Below are 23870 nucleotides of genomic sequence, written 5' to 3'. Positions count from 1 at the left end.
TTTATATTATATTGTTCTAACTATAGAAATTGAATCCTCCAGGCTTGAGGGGAAGTGAAGTAAGGATATTTATCTAAATAGATTCTGAGTGTTTCTACAGTAAGTAAAGTAATATAAACTGGTTCTAGGCCATTAGAATTCTTCTTAGTCCTCTTGTTCATTTTTTTTTGGAATCGACTTTGAAAAGACACATTCAAGAAAAATGGCTTTTAAATCTTCATAAAAATGGTGAAATTATAACTTCATGTGTTTGTGTGATAGTTTCCATATTTCAAAATGGTGTCTTTGGCATTTTCTCATTGAGTTTTACAGCTGTTCTGTGATTCACCTTCCCATCTTTAGGAAAATGCTACCTTTACTCCCCCTCTACAGAAGTTATTACCCCCTCTTTCTTTTCCTGCTCTCATTTGAACTTCTTGAGGAAGTAGTTTATTCTAGCAGTTTCTATTTCCTTTCTTCCTTCTGGTATACCTCCCGCTGGTATTGGTGATGGGGAATTTTAATGGTGATCCTATTGTTAAACCAACTACATTTCACCTCTCATCGCAAATCATGGTAATTATTATTAATAAGTTCCTTGCAACATTTGACACTATTGAAATTATCTTTTTGAAATTGACCTCCTTTTATGTCTATAAACATTATCTTCAACTTTTCTTTCTCTCCTGGGACACTTGGGTAGATCAGTCGGTTGAGCATCTGCTCTTGATCTCAGCTCAGGTCCTGATCTCAGGGTCATGAGTTCAAGCCCTGCTTTGGGATCCGTGCAGGGTGTGAAGCCTGCTTAAAAAAATTTATTCTTTCTTTCTCTATATATGTGTGTTACTAATTCTACTTCTGTTGTTTTGTTGATCTCTGTTTTTCCTTAAATATTAAAGTTTCCTTGGCTTCCACTTGACCTTCTAGCCTCATTGAACATCTTTTTCCAGCTTAAACTACCAGCTGTATTCTACCAACTCCCTAACATTTTTAAACCATTCAAGTAATCCATGATTAATATAATCTAATTTGGGAATACAGATATTCACTGTAATATTGCACTAAACAAAAAAATAAAATCCATCTGTAGTTCATTAGCCAGAGACCAAAGTATTGTTTTGCTTTATATTCTTCTAAGCAACCTTGTCTGCATATACACATTCTTAGAAATTAAAATACATAAATACAAGAATGGAATTGTGCTCTAATACTATTTTTTTTCTTTTATTATTATTATTTTTTAATGTTTATTTTTGGGAGGGGCTGGGTAGGGGCAGAGAGAGAGGGAGACACAGAATCCGAAGCCAGCTCCAGGCTCTCAGCTGTCAGCACAGAGCCCAACGCAGGGCTAGAACCCACAAACCATGAGATTGTGACCTGAGCCTAAGTTAGACACTTAACTGACTGTGCTACCCAGGTGTCCCTTTTTAAATTTATTTTGTATTTTATTTTATTTTTTTCTAATATTATTTTGAACTTGATGTTTCACCTAAATATATGATGCACCAAAACCCATAAAATATCTAGGAATAAACCTAACCAAAGAGGTGAGAAATCTATATACTGAAAACTGTAGAAAGCTTATGAATGAAATTGAAGAAGACACAAAAAAGTGGAAAAACATTCCATTCCCATGGATTGAAAGAACAAATATTGTTACAATGTCAATACTACCCAAAGCAATCTACACATTCAATCCAATCCCTATAAAAATAACACCAGCATTCTTCACAGAGCTAGAACAAACAATCCTTAAATTTATATGGAACCAGGAAAGACCCTGAATAGCCAAAGCAATCCTGAAAAAGAAAACCAAAGCTGGACGCGTCACAATTCTGGACTTCAAGCTGTATTACAAAGCTGTAATCATCAAGATGGTATAGTACTGGCACAAAAACAGACCCATAGATCAATGGAATGGAATAGAGAACCCAGAAATGGACCCACAAACATACGGCCAACTAATCCTTGACAAAGAAGGAAAGAATATCCAATGGAAAAAAGTCTCTTCAGCATATGGTGTTGGGAAAACTGGACAGCGACATTCAAAAAGTGAAACTGGATCACTTTCCTACCATACACAAAAATAAACTCAAAATGGATGAAAGACCTAAACATAAGACAGGAAGTCATCAAAATCCTAGAGGAGAAAATAGGCAAAAACCTCTTTGACCTGGGCCACAGTAACTTCTTGACATTTCTCCGGAGGCAAGGGAAACAAAAGCAAAAATGAACTATTGGGATCTCTTCAAGATGCAAAGCTTCTGCACAATGAAGGAAACAATGAGCAAAACTAAGAGGCAACCGATGGAATAGGAGAAGATATTTGTAAATGACATATCAGATAAAGGGTTAGTATCCAAAATCTGTAAAGAACTTATCAAACTCAACACCCAAAAAACAAATAATCCATTGAAGAAATGGGCAAAAAACATAAATAGATACTTCTCCAAAGAAAACATCCAGATGGCCAACAGACACGTGAAGAGATGCTCAACATCACTCATCATCAATGAAATACAAATCAAAACCACAATGAGATACGACCTCACACCTGTCAGAATGGCTAAAATGAACAACCTAGGCAACAAGAGATGCTGGCGAGTATTTGCACCTTTTGCACTGCTGGCGGGAATGCAAACTGGTGCAACCATTCTGAAAAACAGTATCGAGGTTCTTCAAAAAATTAAAAAATAGAAATACTCTATGACCCAGAAATTGTACTACTAGATATTTATCCAAAGGATATAGGTATGCTGTTTTGAAAGGGCATATGCACCCCAATATTTATAGCAGCACTATCGACAATAGCCAAACTATGGAAAGAGCCCAAATGTCCATCGACTGATGAATGGATAAAGAAGATGTGGTATATATATACAATGGAATATTACTTGGTGATCAAAAAGAATGAAATTTTCTCATTTGCAGCAATGTGGATGGAACTAGTGTGTATTATGCTAAACAAAATTAGAGAAAGACAGGTATCATATGACTTCACTCATATGAGGACTTTAAGATACAAAACAGATGAACATAAGGGAAGGGAATCAAAAATAATATAAAAACAGGGAGGGGGACCAACCATAAGAGACTCTTAAATACAGAGAGCAAACTGAGGGTTGCTGGAGGGATTTGGGGTAGGGTGATGGGCTAAATGGGCAAAGGGCATTAAGGAGGACACTTGTTAGATGAGCACTGGGTGTTATGTATAAGTGATGAATCACTAAATTCTATTCCTGAAACCATTATTATACTATATGCTAACTAACTTGGATGTAAATTTTAAAAAATTAATTAATTAAAAAAATAAAATTAAGATATGATGGCTTTCATATCCATAAATTCTGTCACACTTTAAAGTTGATTTATAATTTTCTTTCATATATGTTCATCATAATATATTTAACCAAAAATGTATCTTTGGAGATTTACATTATTTCCAGTGTTTTGCTTGTATCAATAATACTGTGATGAACATATTCATAAGTGTTTCTTTACATTTGTCCATATTTATTTCCTCAGATTAATTTCCTAGAAATAGAATGGTTAGCTGAATGTCTAAAGGCTTTGGGTATATATTGTTAGATTTCTCCCTGGAAATTTGGTTTTAAAAGTAGATTTTAAGAGTCCCTAATTCCTCTCATCTTTACCAACATTAGACATGAACTTCTTTTTAAATTTTTGTCAGTGCAATAGGGATATAAATGGGGGTGACTTTCTTGGGGTGGGAGAGAAAAGTAGTCCATTCTGTTTTTCAGTTTATCCATTAACTTTTTTATTTCAAAATCGTATTTTAATTCTCTCCTCCCTTTTCATAGCAGCCTACTTTTGTTTTATGGATGCCAGATCCTCTCAATTTATTTTAGGATATTTAGTATACATTTTTAAGTTATCTTTTGTGTCTTTAATACCATCTTTATATGAACATTAGTATTTCTCATCAGCTCCAAAAATTTTTCTGCCTGTACTTACATGATAATTTCCTCTCTCCATAGCCTCTGTTTTCTTTCTAGAACTCTTCCGGAATTGATCCTTCATGACTTTGACTCTCATGTTTGTATATCTTTAAAATTTTGCTCTATATTCCAGGAGATTTCTTTAACTTTTTCTTTCAAACCTTCTATACTGGCAATCATATTGTAAATTTCTTGAAGTATTTTTTTCTTTGATTTTACTTTCATCCTTTTACGGATTCATTATCTTCTTAAGTCACTATGATGATATTCATTAGACTTTAAAAAAGTTTTTTTAAAGTTCTCTTCTCTGAATTACCTGTTTTTTCTCATATTGGTTTTCTTTTTCATGCTATTGGTAGCTGTTAATTTTTTTCCTCCATATTTCTGAGGATTCTTGGTTGTCTCTTCATATTTAAGCAACAGTACTGGGTAGGCTTTAGGTGACTCCGTTGTGTGGCTTCCTGCTGGTCTTTTTTTTTTTTTTCTTTCTTTTTTTTAAAGGGAGAGTTAGCAGGTAGCTCTACATACACTCATTACATGATTCATTTATACAATTAATGTTTATTGAGCCTACTCTAAGTGTACTGCTTCATGTATTTTGTGATGTACTGGGAAACCAGTGCTGTGTCATTGCTGGACTTTCAAATTAATCTTCTGCTTCTAGTTGCCTTTCTCCCACTCTCCCACTAAATGCTGTATTACAGTCTTTCTGAGCTTTTATTTCCCAAAGGCAAGAGCATTCTTACTTCTGTTATATCTCTATGGGTGTATTTTGGGTCAAGGCTTCCTCTCCCTTATTTATTAACAGTTTTTCCTCAGCTTTCCAGCTTCTGGAGAATTTGTTAAAGTTCTTATCTGCCAAAGACCCTTCCCATTGTCTCAACTGTTGTTGTTTTTTTCCTTTTTAAAATATCCTGCAGTCATTTTAATGCTGTCTTGGATAGAGAACAGATAAATGCTCTTTAACATCACTAACCATAAACACCACTTTCTATGTCTTTAAAGAGCATCTAGAAATAGTCACCAACCTTCTTGCCTTATAAATTAGTCTGCTTGGACCACTCTGACAAAAATATCATAGACTACATGGTTTAAACAACAGAAAATATTTTCTCACAGTTCTGGAGGCTGGAAAATCCAAGGTGAAAGTTTTGGCCACTTTAGTTTCTAGTGAGGACTCTCTTCCTGGCTTGCAGACCTTGTTTTCTCACTGTGTTCTCACATGGCCTTTCTTCAGGGCCCACATGCTTGCAAGGAGAGAGAAGGGGTGGGGGGCCGGGGGTGTGTGTGCAAGCTTGCTAATGTTTCCTCTTATAAGGACACTAAGCGTATGGTATTAGGGCCCCACCCTCATGACCTCATTTAACCTTAATTATTTCCTTAGAGGCCCCTTTTCCAAATACAGCTGCACTGGGGATTTCTACTTGAACATATGAATTCAGGGCGTAGGGGGTGGGAGACCCTACATTCAGACCATAATACCAAACATTCAGTCCATAATGCCTTGTCAAGTGGAACACAATTGCTTAATTTATTATTTTTGTTATTATGGAATGAGAGAGGTAGTTTTTTTTTAATTTTGTGGCTAACTTTTTTAAGTGAGCCTGAGTTTCTGTATGGTAAGTGTACCTTTCCTTATTACTTGTTTTACTATCCTTCTTGTTCCCACTCCTTATCCCAATCGCTTTCTCCCTTTTTTAAAAGAAATTATGTTATTCCATTGTTATTTAGACTGTATCTTATAGCGTTTTAGAAAGTCAACAAGGGGCTAGCAAAAATGTAAAAATTGAATTCTAAGCATTTATTCAATACTATAGCAATATTCCAAATAATCTCATTTTCACATCAGCACTTAAAGAAAAATATATCCTAGGAGTCAAAGGAGAAGCATCTAGAGTCTTTCTAAGTCTTGTTTCATATCTGGGAGATATTGCAGGAAGTAGGATAGTGCAGAATTAGGCCAACTCTTTCATTGTTGCCTTTAAAAACGTCCAGGAACAGTTTGCCTGTTGCTTTTCCAAACATAAACACAGACACAGGCCAGTGAACTAATAATATTAATTGATGCTATCCTAACAAATAGGTCAAATAGAACAAAAACACAACTTTTCCTGGGCTGTAACCTCTTGGTACATGACGTCAAAATCAGATGGTGTTTTGGTGTCCTAGTGTGTAGGAGATAAAAAAGACAAGGAGAGCTGACTGCGTGAAATACCTTGTGCACGTCATAAAAGAGGCCTCCTGCTGTAGCCTCAGGAAGTATAGCCTGCAGTGTGGTAGTCGAGAGAAGAAAAGAGAGGACTATAGAAAATTCTTCTCCACACCTTGCCAAAATCTGAACTCTTGAGTCCCTTCAAATGAAGTACCGTAATTTATCACTCACCAAGAGCAAACAAGTCAAATGAAAGAAATGATTAACGTAGTGTTTTGTTCTGTTTTGTTTTCTGGGTAATAAGCTGTCTTTTGGGTAGAAGTGTTTGTTGTTTTGGAAGGAATAACTGAAATGTACCACTTTCTCTGTCTATGGCTACAATCAAAGGTTTTAACCTTGCGTAAACAATAGCAGAGTGTTTGATTTGTTCTCCCCCATCCCCACCCCCCCTAGAATAGGGACTGTAAATTAAAGTCATAATTAAATCCTGGAGTAAGGAAAGGTCCATGTCACTCCAGTTGTGGCTAAACAGTTCAGGCATTGTTTCCCTCCTCATCCAGAATGGGGGTCGATGATCGCATTTTTTTTTAATGCCATCAGTGGCTTTTCAACTTCTAAATGAAAGCCAACCTTCATCTCTTCTAATCCAGATGTTTCCAGGACTCAGCTTTATGTGTACAACAGGTAACTCACAGATTATTTCCTTTTTTTGTTTCCCAGATTTAAATTCTTATCCAGATCTATTCCTTATACTCTTTTAAAGTATTTCTTACTAGCCTATTTATTGCTTAGTCGTCTTGAAGAATGGATAATTCACCTTTAGAGAAGACTTTTTTCTAACACGTTTCTAACCTTTAACATAAAAATATGAGAAGAATCAGTTGCTCAGCGGCATAGTCCTCACTGTAAACAAAAGTAAGAACTTTAGAGAAAAGTAAGTGTAATAGCTGTCTTCAAAAAATTGACTTAAAAAAAGATTGAAGTGTACCATGCATACAGACATAGCATATCTTCCTGAAAGCTAGCCCAAGCTTCTCTGAAAATTGGTAATAATTATACAGGCTGACAAATGCCTAATTAAAAATCTATCTTTGTGGGGGGTGCCTGGGTGGCTCAGTCAGTTGAGCGTCCGACTCTTGATCTCAGCTCAGGTCGTGATTTCATGGTCATGAGTTTGAGCCTTACGTTGGGCTTTGTGCTAGGTTTGAAGCCTGCCTTAAAAAAAAAAAATCTATCTTTGGTTTTTCATAGTCCCTGCAACCTTCATATTTTAAAATCTTTCCTCAATTAGAAATATTCTGTGGGAGAAATCTTTATGGAAAAAAATGAAACATTTTACATTTGATTATCATGTGATTATTTTAAATACAATTGGTAATATCTGGGCATATGTTTTCCCATCATTATTAACTAACAGTTTTTCTATATTACATGCAGTTCTATGTTTCTCAGGCTTTGACTAATGAAAACATGCCATTTCAACAGTTGACACATATGAGGCACAGTTATATCTCAGAGTATTGTCTGGTTGTTCTATTTGTACATTGAAAGCAATTTTCCCCTGCTTCATCCCAGACTGAAGCAGAAACAAGGATTCAAACACTCTGCCAACCCAAATTCTACAAGAGAACTCAGACACATTTTCTAGGGTAGTTTTTCATTCTTGGGATGCCAGATAAGTAGATCCTGGGGAAAAGAGAGACAGAAAGCAGAACTAAAAAAGAGATGAGCTTTTGGAAGGAGGGATGTGAGAACCAGCTTTGCGAAGGACAAGAGAACAGAATGGAGAAGATTCAGAGGATGGACTTTCCTAAAACATGAACCTTCTTCATCTCCCTTGTCTGAAACCTCACTGACATCTGACTGATCAGTTTTGGGCAAATTGCAGATCTGTGGTCCTCACCCCCGAACAGATGGTAGCAAGTTTGAAAACTTAAGTGGGAAAAGGGCCTGAGGAAAGTACCGCCCTGTGACCGTGGTAGAACTGAATTGAACACTGGGAAATTCTGTGAGCAGAGGCAATGCTAATACTTATTATTAATAATGCTTAATTATTAATAAGGATAACGCTTATCCTTATTACAGGTGCTTTGATGAAGTACCAATAACAATAAATTACTTTTTTGGAGATAAGACCATCAAATTTTGTGCTCAAAAAACAAAGATTTGCCCCCACAGAAAGAGGAACATTTGAAGGCTGTTAAGCAATGTCAAGAAAGAATTCCAGTTAATGTTTGAACAATGGTTGTTATTGACGTAGTTGTTGAACCTGCTATGGACACTGTTTGAAGAAGGGAGGACTCAGATAAGTTAAAAATGTGAATAGTTCCATCATTCTTCTAACTTGAAAGACTCTTAACTGAACCTAATAACCTGAAATTTTGAATCTGAATGTAACACATTTCAAGCAGCAAAGTTGAGTTTTAACAAAGGCTTACTTGAAATACTTCTTGACCTAAAGAAGTGAAACAAATGACTAGCCACAGTGTAGTAATGCAAAAGGAGAACATGTTTTGGAGGCAGGCTTGGCTCTGTGATCAGCTGTGTGAACTTGGTGAGATGAACTCAGCTTCCCTGAGTTGTAGTTTGTTCATGTATAAAATGGGACAATTACTGTCTACTTAGAACAGTTGTGATTAGTATTGAAGGAGATCATTAAAAACAGCATACATATGCTTATATACCATGACTATTCTGATAAATAATGGAACTTTTTAATAATGGAGCAGTCCAGCAGGGTGGATGCTTTTAGGTGGATAGACGGAGGCATCTGGTTAAAGCACTTCTAACGCACATATTTTTCTCATCCTATAGTTCTGTAGTTTTTAATTCGGATCTGTAATGTCATGTTTATATTTTTTTGAGAAGGAATAGTAGACTTCTTTGAAAGCACACTTGTTAAATGGATGGGTTTATTTTCTAAAGGGCAGTAAATGTCTTATTGAAGATATCAAACTTGTCCATGCCACAGTCACATAATTTCTTTTTTTTTTTTTTAAATCAAGTACATTGTGGTCATTTAGTGGCAGAATATACAGAGGAAAGAGCACTTTATTAGAAGGATGGGTATATTTGAATCCCTGTCCCATGAGACCACATCCTAACTCTATGACCTTGGGCTAAATCATGAAACCTCTCTCAGCTTAAGTTTAAGTAACTCAAGGAAAGTGGGGATGATAATTCTACACTCTAGTTTATTTCATTATTTATGTGAGGATCAAAATGAAATAACATACACATTGAAAATTATTAAGTACCATGACAATTTAAAGCATTATTGGTTTGAACCTAGATGAAATAAAACATAAACATCCAAATCTAGACAAAATTAGTTTTTTATTGTTAGCTTCATTATCCTTTAGGACGGAGGTGTTAATAACTTTCCTTTTTAGTATTCCTCTAATCAATGGAGAAAACGAACCCTCTGTCTGTTTTTTGAGAAGCAGCAAATGGTAATGGATAGTCACAGGTCTGGACATTGGCATCTAAGTCCTAATTTTGCTATTATAACTTAGGGTAACTATCTTTCATGCTCTTTATGTGAGTTTCATCATCTCTGAAATAATGGAGGCTTTTTTGTTTCCTTCTACTTCTATAAACTTATGTAAGGATTCCTTTAAATGTCTACCTTAGTTCTCTCTGGACACTTGAAAACCTTCCCTTTCACAAATGTGAATATAGTCTGTGTTATCAAACCTATTCCGTGTCCTGTAGCAGGGTCCCTTGCAGGGGACCAGATATTCTTAGATACCAATATTAAGATCTAAAGTCCAAAACTTAACATTCCATAAGGAAGAAATACCAAAGAGTGATGTTTATGGTTAGTTTCCTAAGTGCATTTGATCTTGATTTTTTGGTTACTTAATCACTGTATTTATCTTTCAAAGAATGATGCTCTTGCTTTCCCCAGAAAAACTTACATATTTGCTTTGAAGTTCAAAAGGGCCATGTTTTTGCTATATTTATTATAAAGTAGCATCCTTAAGACTATTTCAAATAAATGAAATAATTGGCCATGTCAGACTCTTTCATTGTGGATAGGACTACCATTTATCAGTCAGTAGCACACTTGGGAGGTAATGTGCTCACAGAAACCCATCTGTTAGACACATACAGCCTTGATTTAATCTTGATCTTAATGAACACTGATAAAAATGGTAAAACATAGAGCTAAAAATGTAACCCAGACACTTTATTTATTTAATCATCACATTTAAACACCTGTTTTGGCAAGTAGGAGAAATAGTAACATTACTTCCTTCCCTCTTGAAAGATTTTTGATTAATTAGTTCTTTTGCTTTTTTTCTTCCTTCTATTGTCATCTGTTGTGTGTGCCTTATTTACCAGGTAATAAGATAAATAAGAAAAAAACAAAATTATCTATTTATATTACTTGCTTATCTTAATGAACCATTTGTGGTTAAAATCAAGATTAAAAAATTATTTGTAGATTTTATTTTTGGTTTAAAAAATTTGTACTATAAAACAATGTTCTGTTTACATACTAAAGCAATGACACCAAAGCTTCATACTGTCTTTTTTTTTTTCAAATATAATTGCAATCAGTAGTTTGTCTTCTCAAACTCTTTTCTATGAATTTGTCCACATGATACTTACATATCTACAAGTATGGCTGATATATATATCAGGTTATGCTATAGGTGTGGCATTCCACAATTTTCATTTTTAATTTTTTTAATGTTTATTTTTGAGAGAGAGAGCAAGCTGTGGAGGAACAGAGAGAGGGAGACACAGAATCTGAGGCAGGACATGGGGCTCCAACTCACAAACTGGGAGATCATGACCTGAGCTGAACTTAACCAACTGAGCCACCTAGGCATCCCAGACAATTTTCATTAAAAAAATTTTTTTTAATATTTATTTTTGAGGGGCGCCTGGGTGGCTCAGTCGGTTAAGCGGCTGACTTTGGCTCAGGTCATGATCTCGCATCTGTGAGTTCGAGCCCTGCGTCGGGCTCTGTGCTGACAGCTCAGAGCCTGGAGCCTGTTTCGGATTCTGTGTCTCCCTCTCTCTGACCCTCCCCCATTCATGCTCTGTGTCTCTCTGTCTCAAAAATAAATAAACGTTAAAAAAAATATTTATTTTTGAGAGAGAGAGTCAGAAAATGAGCAGGGGAGGGGCAGAGAGAGAGGGAGACACAGAATCCGAAGCAGGCTCCAGGCTCTGAGCTGTCAGCACAGAGCCCAGTGCAGGGCTCGAACTCACAAATGGTGAGTTCATGACCTGAGCCGAAGTCGGACACTTAACTGACTGAGCCACCGAATGAGCACACATTCTCATTATTCATTGTCTTAATGCTGTTGTTATTGTTTTAGTTTGCAAAAGTTGTCTATACATTCTATAATGTGTAATTTTTTTCCATTCTATATCATGAAATATTTTCCTCTAGTCTGTCGCTTGATGTTGAACTTTGTTTTATTACTTTTGTTGTTGTTTTTCAGTTGTTTAAAATTTGTTATATAGTTGATATTACCAAATTTTTTCTCTTTGCCTTCTGTATTTTGTGCTTGGTACAAGGTCTTCCTTGTTTCAAAGATTTCTATTTTCCTTTGTATGAATAAATCAAATGTTTTAGCCCATCAGGTATCTTTCAAATAGCTGATTAGACCATACTCCTGCATTTCTCTATCTTTACAGAGATCATGTGGTTTTCCATTAAAATTGAGAAGGTTTGTTACTCCAGCTTTAAAGATGTGTGGTTGTAACTTTTGATATAGACATTTCAGCATGATGCTTTTTCCAGTATGGTCATAATAAAGTGAACATTAAATATTGTCTGGTATGTTTGACCTTGTGTGTGAACTTGAATGATTTGTGTGGATCATTCTACAAGTGCTATAGTTTGCACACCAAACCCGCTCTTTGAATTGTTAACCAAAGTGCTTATGTACCTGCATTTTTTCTTCTCAGTTCACCTATACTGAGTTTAAATGTTATGCAATTCACAATCAGACAATGATTTTAATTCTCACTGTTTAATAAAATATTTTAAGTGGAGAAATGAAAGACTTACTCCCCCCCCCGCCCAACTTGTTTTTTCCTTCAGTTTTGTCAAAGCAGCATGCTTCACAAGTCCTGATTAGGAAACGCCGTGCAAATTCTATGTTTGAAGAAACCAAAAAGGGTAATCTGGAAAGAGAATGCATTGAAGAACTGTGCAATAAGGAAGAAGCCAGGGAGATCTTTGAAAATAACCCGGAAACGGTAAGAATTCATGAAAGCTAATAAGTTAGCATACTAGCCATACAGTGAAAGACGGAACATTTCCAGCTTGAATCCGCGTTCCCTTGTGTTCCTTTACAAAGTCAATTGTGTCTATCGCCTTCCACGTGTAACCACTGAAACATTTCAGTAGGGAGTACCTTCAAAGGAAAGTGGGCTTTGTTAGGGAGACACTGCTGCCATAGCCATGTGCTCTGACCAAACTATGATTTCCTTATACTTCAGAGTCAGCAATGGTTTTGACCTCATGGTTTATAAATACTTTCTCCCAACCAGAATTTGGTGGTATTGGGTAGATGGGGAAGAAGGTGTCTCAAGTGTGGTGTGTGTATGTGTGTGTGTGTGTGTGACTGCATTATCACTATACTTCATTAAATCTCTCCATTGGCATTTTTTACCAGGCTTTAGAAAACAAGGCCCTCTGATCCAGAGTTTGGTACATAATTGGTACCCAGTGAATACTTAACGAAGAATTCATGACTGTATTATATTCCCTGAGTAGAATCTTTAACAAAGATCCTTGGGATGTTTCCTGAGCCCACCTAATATGATTAGTAATTCCTGGGGTTAGAATATATATATTTAGTGTCTACATTTTTCCAAGTTAGTCTAGAAGAATTTAATCATAAAGACCACTAAATATCATACAGAAATATGGAGCCCTCGACCTTATCTGTAGTCCCCCAGTTTCCCTGGGGGAGGGTGTTTTCTAATATGCCTGTGGAAAACAGGATTATAAACAGTGCCTCTAAAAGTTAGGATGAGGATGACCGTGAGAATTCAAATCGGATACCTCTCAGGGTTACCTCAGATACTTTTCCTGAGATGAACTATGTAACCAACATGAAATGAGGAAGAAGACATATACAAAGTACCTCCTTCAGCTTGGCAGTGGCTTCTGGGACCGTGACACTAGATGAGAGAGGATGAACAGGAACATTTGTCTATATTAGAGAACTTGTCCAAGACAGTAACAGCTTGTGTTCTCCACAGTTCCTCTTTAATCCTTTTACCTCAACATATTCTAACAGGTTCAAAGACATTTTTTCCCCCAAGATATCCAAGGAATCGTTTGTAATATTCTCCAGGATTAAGTCAACACGTTTCTCTCTCAGTTTTGTTGTTTTGTGTGGGTAAGCAATTGACAAGGCAACAAAATTTTATTTCACACAATATAGCAGACCAGTACTCTTGTTGTGTGGGGTGTAAAATATTATATTGTTTATTATAGAAGTTTAAATACCATAGTATGTATTTATATACTATACTATATACTATATTGTTATATACTATACTATAATATATATATACACACACACACACATATATGTGGTATATATAGCATACCTCCCTAGACTTCAACAATTATTAGCAATCAGCCATTCTTGTTTTGCCTGTTCTCTACCCCACCCAGTCTAATTTTTGTTTTGTTTTGCTGGGTTACTTAAGGCAAGCCTGCATCCCTGAGATATCATATTATTACATTGCCCATAAATACTTGAGTACATATGTCTAATACCATAGATATGTTCTGGTAGCTTAGCCTCTGAATAGCAAATGGAGAGTGAGGTAGAAGACCATAGTGGAGAAGATGGAAAGTAGTGGAGAAGGGAACCTCATTTATGTGCTTCCTCTCCTCCACTTTCTGACTTGGCCTCATATATGAAAGCGAAAGAGGACAGAGAGAGTAATGAAGAAAAGGGAGAAAGGAAAAAACATTTGTGACTGCTTCTCATTTTCTATCCCACCCCAGCCTCTCCCTGTCCATGCTGTAATAGTCCGCACTCCCAGTATCCACCCTATTGCTTACCTCTTCACTGCCACTAATATCTTCCTTTCCCCTCACATCATCTCTCTTTGAACCCATTCGTCGTTGCTTGTCCTCTTGGCTTTTGTTCTGTAGAGGAAAACACCACTGTTGGAATCACTTGGTGGGAGATCCCATCCTTATAAACTAGTAGGTAAGTGTTGTGTAGGTTTATATGTGAGAGGAGGCAAGAGTGAAGACTTTGACTCTATACTGGACCAGGTATGTTCCTTACTAGAGTATGTTTTTCTGTTGAAGCACTGGTTTTTTGTGTTACTAATGTTACATATTAGATATATTGTGGCTTAAGATGGCTTTGGGGAACCAGCCTAGAAATGTTACCTGCAGAAATCATTTTTAACATTTTTCTCCATTTGGTAAAGTACATTCCTTAGCCCAAATTACCGATTTACAGACAAGCTTTTGGTACGTAACCAATTTGTAAGTAAGGGATTACATGTACAGAAGATGCTAAAAGATAATGTTCACTTTAATAATTTCAAATTATGGCACTGTTATTCAGCATTAAATCTGGTGTGTGTCATCAGCATGACATGAAATGTGTCACCTGGGTATCTGATCATTATGGAAAAATTAAAGGAGTTACAAATAGAGGGCATATGTTATATTTAACATCTTCAATAGAGCCTGTTTTCAGATTAGAAGCTTTTGTGACATGATTTTATTGATCAATATTGAGTTAAGCTAAGCATCTTATTGACTTAATGTTATTAGTTACCTACTCTTGCTATATTTTACTATAGCAAAAATGTAACATGGAAATGATACTTATATGTAATATATTTGCATCATTAATACAAAACACATGATAAAATTGAGTTTTAACTGTATAGTGAAATTTAGGCTTGCTAAGATATATTTTTCTCTTTTCTTTCTTCCTAGGATTATTTTTATCCAAAATACTTAGGTAAGTTCCAAGAATCTTAATCATATAATCTTAGAAATGGAAAGGAAGTTCGATTTGATCAAGTCCAATCTTCCATCCATATATTCCATCCAATATAATTTAATTTGCCTTGGGAGTAATATCTCATTTTATATTCAGTTTTGCTGTCCTTTTATTTAAAGACATGTAGAAAAATTTGAAATGGTTCTTTAATTACCATGTGGCATTTTGACTTTTAGCCTTTTTCATTCTCACATCTTTCTTATAAAGGTCTATGAGCTGTTGATACATTATATTTATATATCAGGACATTCTTTATAAGCATGTGAATTTTCATGGATTACCTTTTAAAAATTTTTATTTAATGTTTATTTATTTTGAGAGAGAGAGAGACAGAGTGTGAGGGGGAGGGGGAGAGAGAGAGGGAGACACAGAATCCGAAGCAAGCTCCAGGCTCCGAGCTGTCAGCACAGAGCCCAACGTGGGGCTTGAACTCACGAACCGCAAGATCATGACCTGAGCCAAAGTTGGCGCTTCACCAACTGAGCCACCCAGACACCCTGGATTATCTTTTTAAAATTGATACATAATTAACATACATACATATAATGTTGGATTAGTTTCAGGTATACAACATAATATTTAATATGTGTATGTATATATTACAAAATGATTACCCAGTAAGTCTAGTTAACATCCATCACCACACATAGTAAATTTTTTTTCTTGTGATTAGAACTTTTAAGATCCACTTTCTTAGCAACTTTCAAATATTATTAACTGTAGTCACCATCCTATACATTATACTCTAGGACTTGTTTACTTTGTAACTGGAGCTTATAGATTATCTCTTAATGAAAGGAAAGATCTCTATACTCCCCAGAGCTTATGACAGAAATCATCATAATTTAAATAGTTATAGAAATCATTACTAGTATCTCTCTTTGAAACATCATTTCACCATTCCCTGAAGTATCCCTACCCATGTTTTGCCTTTGGATACCATTCTGGATTCTCAAGGAGGGAGGTGGTATTTCTACACCCAAATAGATTAGATGATTTCAACTCAATAGACATGAAAGATAACAAGGCTCCAGTTTGCTTTAAGCAAATGTTGAGATATATTAATATTACTTGGGAAAGTTGTCAATATTTCCAAACAATAAAAGTAGACTATAATTTGCAAATCTGCAAAAATCCCCTTTTTCTGATGGAATTCTCTGTAGGTCCAACCTACACAGGCATGCTCTCCCTCCTCCTTTAGGCTCAGAATATTCACCATTTGTACCTCTTTCCACCCAGCTCTAATCCAAGCCAATTTGAGGGTTCAAGCACTGCAGAAATGAAAAATCTTCCTTGGAGAAAGAATAGTAGAAATGTGATCTTATATGCATTAATAACTATGCAGCTTAGAGTTATTAATATAATGTTGCAAATAACTCTTTCTGTTAAATGCATTTCTCTTGAAGTTAGACGGTTTCATTATAGTTTAGGGCTTTACTTTTTGTTTGCTTTTGTTTTGTTTCTGAAGTTTCAGAGACCATCTTTAGATGGTCTTTAGATTTATACCTTTCCCCTTTTCCTAGGAAAATTTATACTGAAATGATGGTATGTTCTTATATTTTCCCTTCAGGACAATTAGCAAGAGAAGAGCCCAAGACTACTGGGTAGAACACCCTTTTAGAACCACGTGCCCTTTTTCATAATTCCTGAAGTGGTTACTCTTACATGTTTTGTATCCACGACGGTCTGAATTCTTACTTATGTGGCATATCCTGAGCCAAGGAGACTTAACTGCAATATACTCCATCTCATTTTACCTGTGTTAACAGTTGTAAGACATCAGTTCAGTGGTATCTCTTAGATCTTCATGGCATGACCCATTTGAACCCATGTTCTGTGGGCTGCGGGGTGTTTTCCAGCTGACTTATTATAATTTCTTTCTATAATTTCCAATCTAATACGTATCTACTGCAAGATCTTAAAATTACTTTACCTCAAGGAGCCCGAGTTTTCTCAGTGGTCAGATGGATAACAGCAATTTACCAATACGTTGCTAGCAAGAAATAACATGAGATGATGTTTTGAAAGTACATAGAGGAATATGTTATGCTAGTCCTTTTTAGTTTTCTTCCCTGACTTCCCCTCTATTCCCATTTTCTTTTTTTCCTTCCCTTTTCTAGCTGCTGATAACAAACTTAAACAGTTTCCTTCAAATTTGGAAAGAGGACACTATAAAAACTGTGTACTAATATTACTCATGTCTATAGATGTGAAAATGCAGCAAGATTCTCTAAAATCTTTAGCTGCCGTATCTTAAAGAGCAATGGGGTATAGATACACATCCATGAAAAAGCTCTCTTCTTTTGTAAAGTTACACATGTAAAGTTACTCACTTTCTAAAACAAAAACTAAGTGTTTATACTGTTAAAATGGAGAAAAATTAGAATATCAAGCCTGCTTCAGCTACTCAATTTTAGGTAGGAATTTACATATTTTATTTAAAAACAAAAGATAATATTTGACTGTGAAAAATTAAAAGCTTAAAAAATAGTATTAATTCTTGTTTCTTAGGTTTATGTAATGAAGCTGTGTTTCTGCAGATATCAGTACTCTAGAAGCACAGACCTTTGATCACAGAGTATATTTGGATGAAGATAAATAACATTTTAATACAGTATTATGTATTCTGGGGAATGCCTTTAATAAAATACTTTGCTTTTTTTCTCCTTTTATGCTTCTCAACTTCCTCTTTTCTGGCTCGACTCAACTTTTTCTTCTCTTTGCTTATCTTATGTGGCAGCTTGGTAGAAAAAACAAGTGCAAACAAAGGAAAAAAAAATGAAAACACAAGATGTGGGCTCTACTCCTAGGTCTAAAAATTTCTACTGTGTCAGGTTAAGCAAGTTATTTAGCTTTTCAGGTTCTGCATTTAAATGTACACCATAATTATATTTTCTAACTTTGGACCTATTGGGAATAACAAATAAGTATATGTATGCAGATAGGTTTTTTACTGCACTGAACTGTCTTGAAATGTAAAGTATTATTATTTAACCAACTCATAATATAAAAAATATATACTTTTTATTATGTTTTATTTTTTGATTCATATTTTATATTTGGGTCTTTACTTATGTATATAGGCATATGCAATGAATCCCACTGCTGAAAACAGAAAAGAAATGCTCTACCTAATTTAAACCTTTCTGTCATTTGATTATGTGCATTCTAGAGGCCAATGGCCCTAATTGGAAACAAACAAACAAACAAACAAAAACTTTGTAATCCTGTCCTTGGTAAATCTAACATAATTTTACTAATTATCATAGCTCATTCAGAAAACTTGCAGCAAGATAAGGACACCTAAGAAATTAGACCACTAATACTGACACAGTGGGCAGTGTTTAGATTTAGAGATTCAGAGACTTAGAAAGTGGTTCAATTTATCCACATATCCTATGTGCTGCACTGGAAACATAGAATTTGGTCAGAAATACTCTGGGGCTTCATTATACAAACATAAGTTTTTGAGTTGTGTTCTTTCCTTAGAAAATAGAATAAATAACTCTACCATTTATATGAGCCTTTAAAATATCACCTGATAGAATGGATGATTTTATTAATGGGAGAGAAAATTTTTGGAAAAATGCTAATTCTGAGCCTAAATATAAACGTTAGAAATAAGTTTTAGTTATTTAGTTCTTGCCAAGTTGGCGAACTAGCCCAAACTGCTGACTCCTTCTCTTAAAATCATCTCAGGAGAAACATTGGCATTCCAGGCCCTAATGATAACAACATAAAATGAAAAACAACAAGAAATGTGAGGAATCCATGGGTAAGCTGAAGTCTGGATTTACCTAGCGTGTGTGGGGACTGGGTGGTGACCTCTGAAGCAGCAGTGAAAAAACACATTGGAGAATTTACAAAATGACCTAAACATACAAATCAAGAAAAATTCTTAAATTTGAAACTGAATAGCAAAAAATAATAACAAAAATAGACATGGAAATAAGTTAAAAGGAAAACAAAACAAAAGAGAACATTCACAAAAGCAAAATTGCATTTGGTGCAAAGGTTATTAAGTTAGCCTGATCTTTAGCAAGAATAATTAAGGAAAAAGAAAAAGAAGGAAAGAGGAAATGCCAAAATAGAAGGTGTAGGATAAAAAGAAGAAATACTAGAAGTCCAACATTGATTGAATTTATAATGGTAAAATAAAGAGTATCATAAAATAAAATATAATCACAAAATAATACAAACAGCTGTACCCAAATATATTTGAAAACTTGATAAAATGGATACATTCCTAGAAAAGTAGGAAACATCTATAATTTTACATGAAGATATAGATAACTTGGTTATAAATAACTAGTGAAAAAGTAAAACCTCAACCAAAGCCCTCTTCTGGATCTCCTAGATCTAGATGTTTTAGAGATGACTTCTTCCAAATTAAAAAAAAAAAAAAAGTTAAATTTTCTCTTATAAAATTGCCCTAGAAGAGAGAATAAGATTCTATGCTGTGAGCTTATTCAGAAAGGCTGGTATAATCTTGATTCCAAAATCAGGTAAGGGGTGCCTGGGTGGCTCAGTCGATTAAGCGTCTCAGGTCATGATCTTTGGCTCAGGTCAAGATCTCATAGTTTGTGGGTTCAAGCCCCACACTGGACTCTGCTGACAGCTGGGAGCCTGGAGACTGCTTCGGATTCTGTCTCCCTCGCTCTCTGCCCCTCCCCCACTCATGCTCTGTCTCTCTCTTTCAAAATTAAATAAAAATTTAAAAAAGTCAAAATCAGGTAAGAACAACACAAGAAAATAATATGATATCCAATCTATCTAAAATGTATCAAAGAGAGTATATCATAATAAATTAGGTTTATTCCAGAAATTTAAGAGTGGTTTAACATCAGAAAATCTATCAATGTAATTATCCATGTAAATAGTATATTATTACTTCAGTTCATACAGAAAAAGCAGTTGATAAAATTCAGAGCTTAATTATAAAACCTTTTTGCAAACTATAATTTTAAGGGAACTTTCTGAACTTGGTGAAGGTTATACAGAATAACCATATAATTTACAAATTTTGATACTTTTGTCCAGGACCAGTACTACCCAGTACTAGGACTGTTCTGGAAAAATTGCCATGTATGGTCACTTTAATGATATACACACAACTGGAGAGAAAAAAAGAAGGAAAGAAAGAAAAAGAGGATGGGAAAAAAGGAAAAAAGAAGGAAGGAAAAACTCAAAATCTGCAGTAATTATACTTACTGGGTAAAGTTTAGATATAGTCTATGGTTGAGGACAAGAAGAGAAGTACCGGAAGTTATAGTCAATGAAATACGGAAAGAAAAAGAAATAGGAATTGTATAGCTCATGGGCAAAGTATATACCTAGCATTAATTATAACTGATACAATGATACGCCTAGAAATAAAAATGATCCGTAGACAATATATTAGAACACATAGGAGATTTTTAGATAGCTCTAAGACTAGCCTATAAAAATCAGTAGTAGTTCTTACACAAACAGTAGTCCACTAGAAAATGAAAAGATGATACCTTTTCTATAGCTGCAAATTCTGTAAGATCTCTATAGAAAAATTTTAAACGTGAATTAAGGATATAGAGGATGAACTGAAATCATGGAAAGATATTTCATGGTCTTGAATTGAGTAATGCTAAAGAGAGATCAGTTAACTGCAAATTGATCTATATATTCAAAGCAATCCCATTTAGAATTTCAGATTTTTTAAAGGAATTCAGTAAGTTCACTTTAGCATTTAAATCAGGGAATAAAAGTTCACCTATGTCTATATAAACCTTTAAAAATATAAAAGGAGGAAGTACCTCATCAAATATTAATTCAAAGCTATAAAGAAAACCATATAATATTGTCAGAACATGTAGACTAATCAACCTAGAGAGTTCAGAGACCCATGTATATATGCCAACCTAATATCTGATAAAGAGGACACCACAAATCACTGTGGGTTGTTGAGAAGATGGTGTGGGGGAGAATGGCTAACTCTAACCAGAAATATAAATCTGGGTCCCTAAGTACCACCAAATGTAATGGTGTATTCTAGGTGGAATAAAGACAAAAATGTTAAAGACAAACCATGAAATTAAAGAAATAACACAGTAGAATATCTTTGTAATCAACAGCATGGAAAAACACCTGCAAATTCACAAACCATAAGGCAAAGTATTTGGTAAATTTGATTACAACAAAGTTAGGAACTTCTCTTAAAAGAGACGTAAAAGTTTAAGAGACAGATAACAGAATGAGAGATGATATTTATAAATGTTTAAATTTCTGCAAACCCACATGAACAATAAATAACTGCCAATAGAAAAATGGTTAGTAAGTAATGAAAATTTTCGGAGGAGGAAACTCAAAAATTTTTTATTTCTTTATTAAATTTTTTAACGCTTGTTTATTTTTGAGAGAGAGAGAGAGAGAAAGAAAGAAAATGAGCAGGAAAGGGGTAGAGAGAGACACACACACACAGAATGCAGAGCAGGCTTCAGGCTCTGAGCTGTCAGCATAGAGCCCGACTCGGAGCTCAAACCCATAAACTGTGAGATCATGACCTGAGCCGAAGCTGGAGGCTTAACCAACTGAGCCACCCAGGTGCCCCTCAAAAGTTTTTTAAATGACATAACGGTATTCTGCATCTCACTAGAAATCAGAAAAACAATATGCGATGTCACTTTATTACCTATTCTGGCAAAAATTAGACAGCCAAGATATAGAAATCCTTATGCTCTCTGGTGGGAATGCACCTCTAGAGAGTCACAAAGTACCTGCCTATCTAATGATCTCACAATTCTGGAACCCCCAGGTATCTATTTCTTATGCATATACTAATGAGACACATATGAAGATGTCCATCACAGTGCACCTGTGGAGGTGGGATGTTGGGGGCAACCTGAGTATCTTTTATTGGTAGAGGGGATTATAAAAATGGTCGTTGCTTGCCATGGAGTAATGTTTAACAAGCAATAAATTAGAAACAATCACTTCTATGCAGCAGCATGAAGTGTTCATAAAAATATAGTACCCCCTTACCCCCTGACTTTGGATGACCCCTGGGATTGCTTTGATCAGTAGACTGTGGCAAAGGTGACAAAATGCCTCTTTCATTGGCCTGGCAGTTTCTGCTTTTTTCCTCTTGGAAGTTAGCTACCACGAAAGAAGTACCACTTTAGGACCAGCCTGCTAAGAGAAACCCAACCACAGTGAGAAGCCCTGAAACATGACATGTGTATAGAGAGAAATGCCAAGGAGCCTGAGCTGTCAGCCATGTGAGTGAAAAACCATCTGGGAAGTGGATCTTCGGATCCTAGCCACCCTGGCTGACTCTTATGTGCAGCAGGGACAAACAGCCCAACCAAACCCTTTCTAAATATTTGACCTAAAATTTAATCTAAAATGGAGTTGTTATTTAAGCTTCTGATTTTGGGGGTTGTTAGTCAGCAAAAGATAATAAAAATACCACTTTTTTAGTAAGTTGTGGTTAGCTATACAATGAAGTAAGATACATACGTGTATATATACATACATATATATTTATATAATGTTGTCTTGAGGGACTATTAAGAAATGTTATGTTGTTGAGACTAAATGACTCCTAGTTAATTTAAAGTATATAAGTATTTTATTTTATTTTTTAAGTATATAAGTATTTTTTCTGTTATTTCAGCTGTTATTGCTGCCAGATTGCTCTAATTCCCCAGAGTTGTAGTGAGGAATAACATGAATGAAGTAAACCTACTTTGTAATACTGAGGCATTATACAAATATTATTATATTAATCTATATGCAACACTAGGAGAAGTAGAAGTTGCCTACAGTGACCAGAAACACTAAGTTAGTCTATTGATTTAATTATAGATGCTTTTAAACCAGGCTCTGATCTACAGATTTGAGGGTAACTTTAGGTCTCTGCTGCGGAATAAAGAACATAGACTTATTTGCGAATAAATTTTTTTGTTAACCTAAGATCGTTTCACTTCTTGCTTTAAGGTTCTTCTCTGAGAAGAAGCTTCCATAAACCTGTCTTTCCTTATTGTCATCTGTATGTATTGTCATCTTGCTTATAGATATTTAATTTTTCAAAAAGGTGGATGGAAACATTTAGGGCTCACGTTTTGAATGCTGAATCCTATAAATCCACAGGAACATAAATATTCTATCACTTTGGATAATTTCTACTTCCACCATGATTTCAGATGAGGTAAATGTGTCTACTCTAAGATTACATTTGTGTTTCCAGATTGTCTTGGCTCTTTCCGAGCTGGATTGTTCACTGCTGCACGTCAGTCAACCGATGCCTACCCTGATCTAAGGAGCTGTGTCACTGGTAAGAACCGCTGTCGTCCATTTGAGTAACAAAGCAAAACAAAATAAAAATCTGCAAGTAAATACACCATGTAAATATAACTGATGTTTAAAATCAACGAATGAGCCCTACAAGACTTGTTATGCCCAGCAAAGAGATATTTTTGACATCATTTGGAAAAGTGTTTTTTCAAATGCATATGCTGCTCTTTTACTCAAATAAATATTCCACCTAAGGTTTAAATTGAACAGTGTTCCTTGTTTACTAAGCTTTAGGTCATTGACTTCAGAATTTTATTCCCAAACAGTTTTATTTTGGATGTTGTTGCATAATCATGTAGTATGACCAAATGTTACAGTTGATTGATAGGTCAAAGTGGAGCCATGTTTATTCTTCTAACTTTTGGCATCAGTAACATAAATGTGAAAACTGTTTGAATATCAAATTAGCCTTCTCCCCCTAAAGTTCACATA

At 35.2% G+C, this 23870-nt stretch overlaps 1 protein-coding gene across 5 annotated transcripts in view; it reads left to right on the top strand.

The window, feature by feature from the left end:
* PROS1 (protein S) overlaps positions 1 to 23870 on the top strand; it is a 74292-nt gene that overhangs the window by 15254 nt on the left and 35168 nt on the right. For all 5 annotated transcript variants that reach the window (XM_042999112.1, XM_042999113.1, XM_042999110.1 and 2 more), the window contains exons 2-4: positions 12158 to 12315; positions 15044 to 15068; positions 23332 to 23418. In XM_042999112.1, coding sequence (XP_042855046.1) covers positions 12214 to 12315; positions 15044 to 15068; positions 23332 to 23418 — 214 coding nt within the window. In that variant the 5' untranslated portion in view covers positions 12158 to 12213. The remainder of the gene's footprint in view (positions 1 to 12157; positions 12316 to 15043; positions 15069 to 23331; positions 23419 to 23870) is intronic.

This window comes from Panthera tigris, chromosome C2 (assembly GCF_018350195.1).
Source record: "Panthera tigris isolate Pti1 chromosome C2, P.tigris_Pti1_mat1.1, whole genome shotgun sequence".
NCBI classification, from domain to species: domain Eukaryota; kingdom Metazoa; phylum Chordata; class Mammalia; order Carnivora; family Felidae; genus Panthera; species Panthera tigris.
Note: the sequence above shows the minus strand (reverse complement) of the source record. Positions and strands in the feature narration are given on the sequence as shown.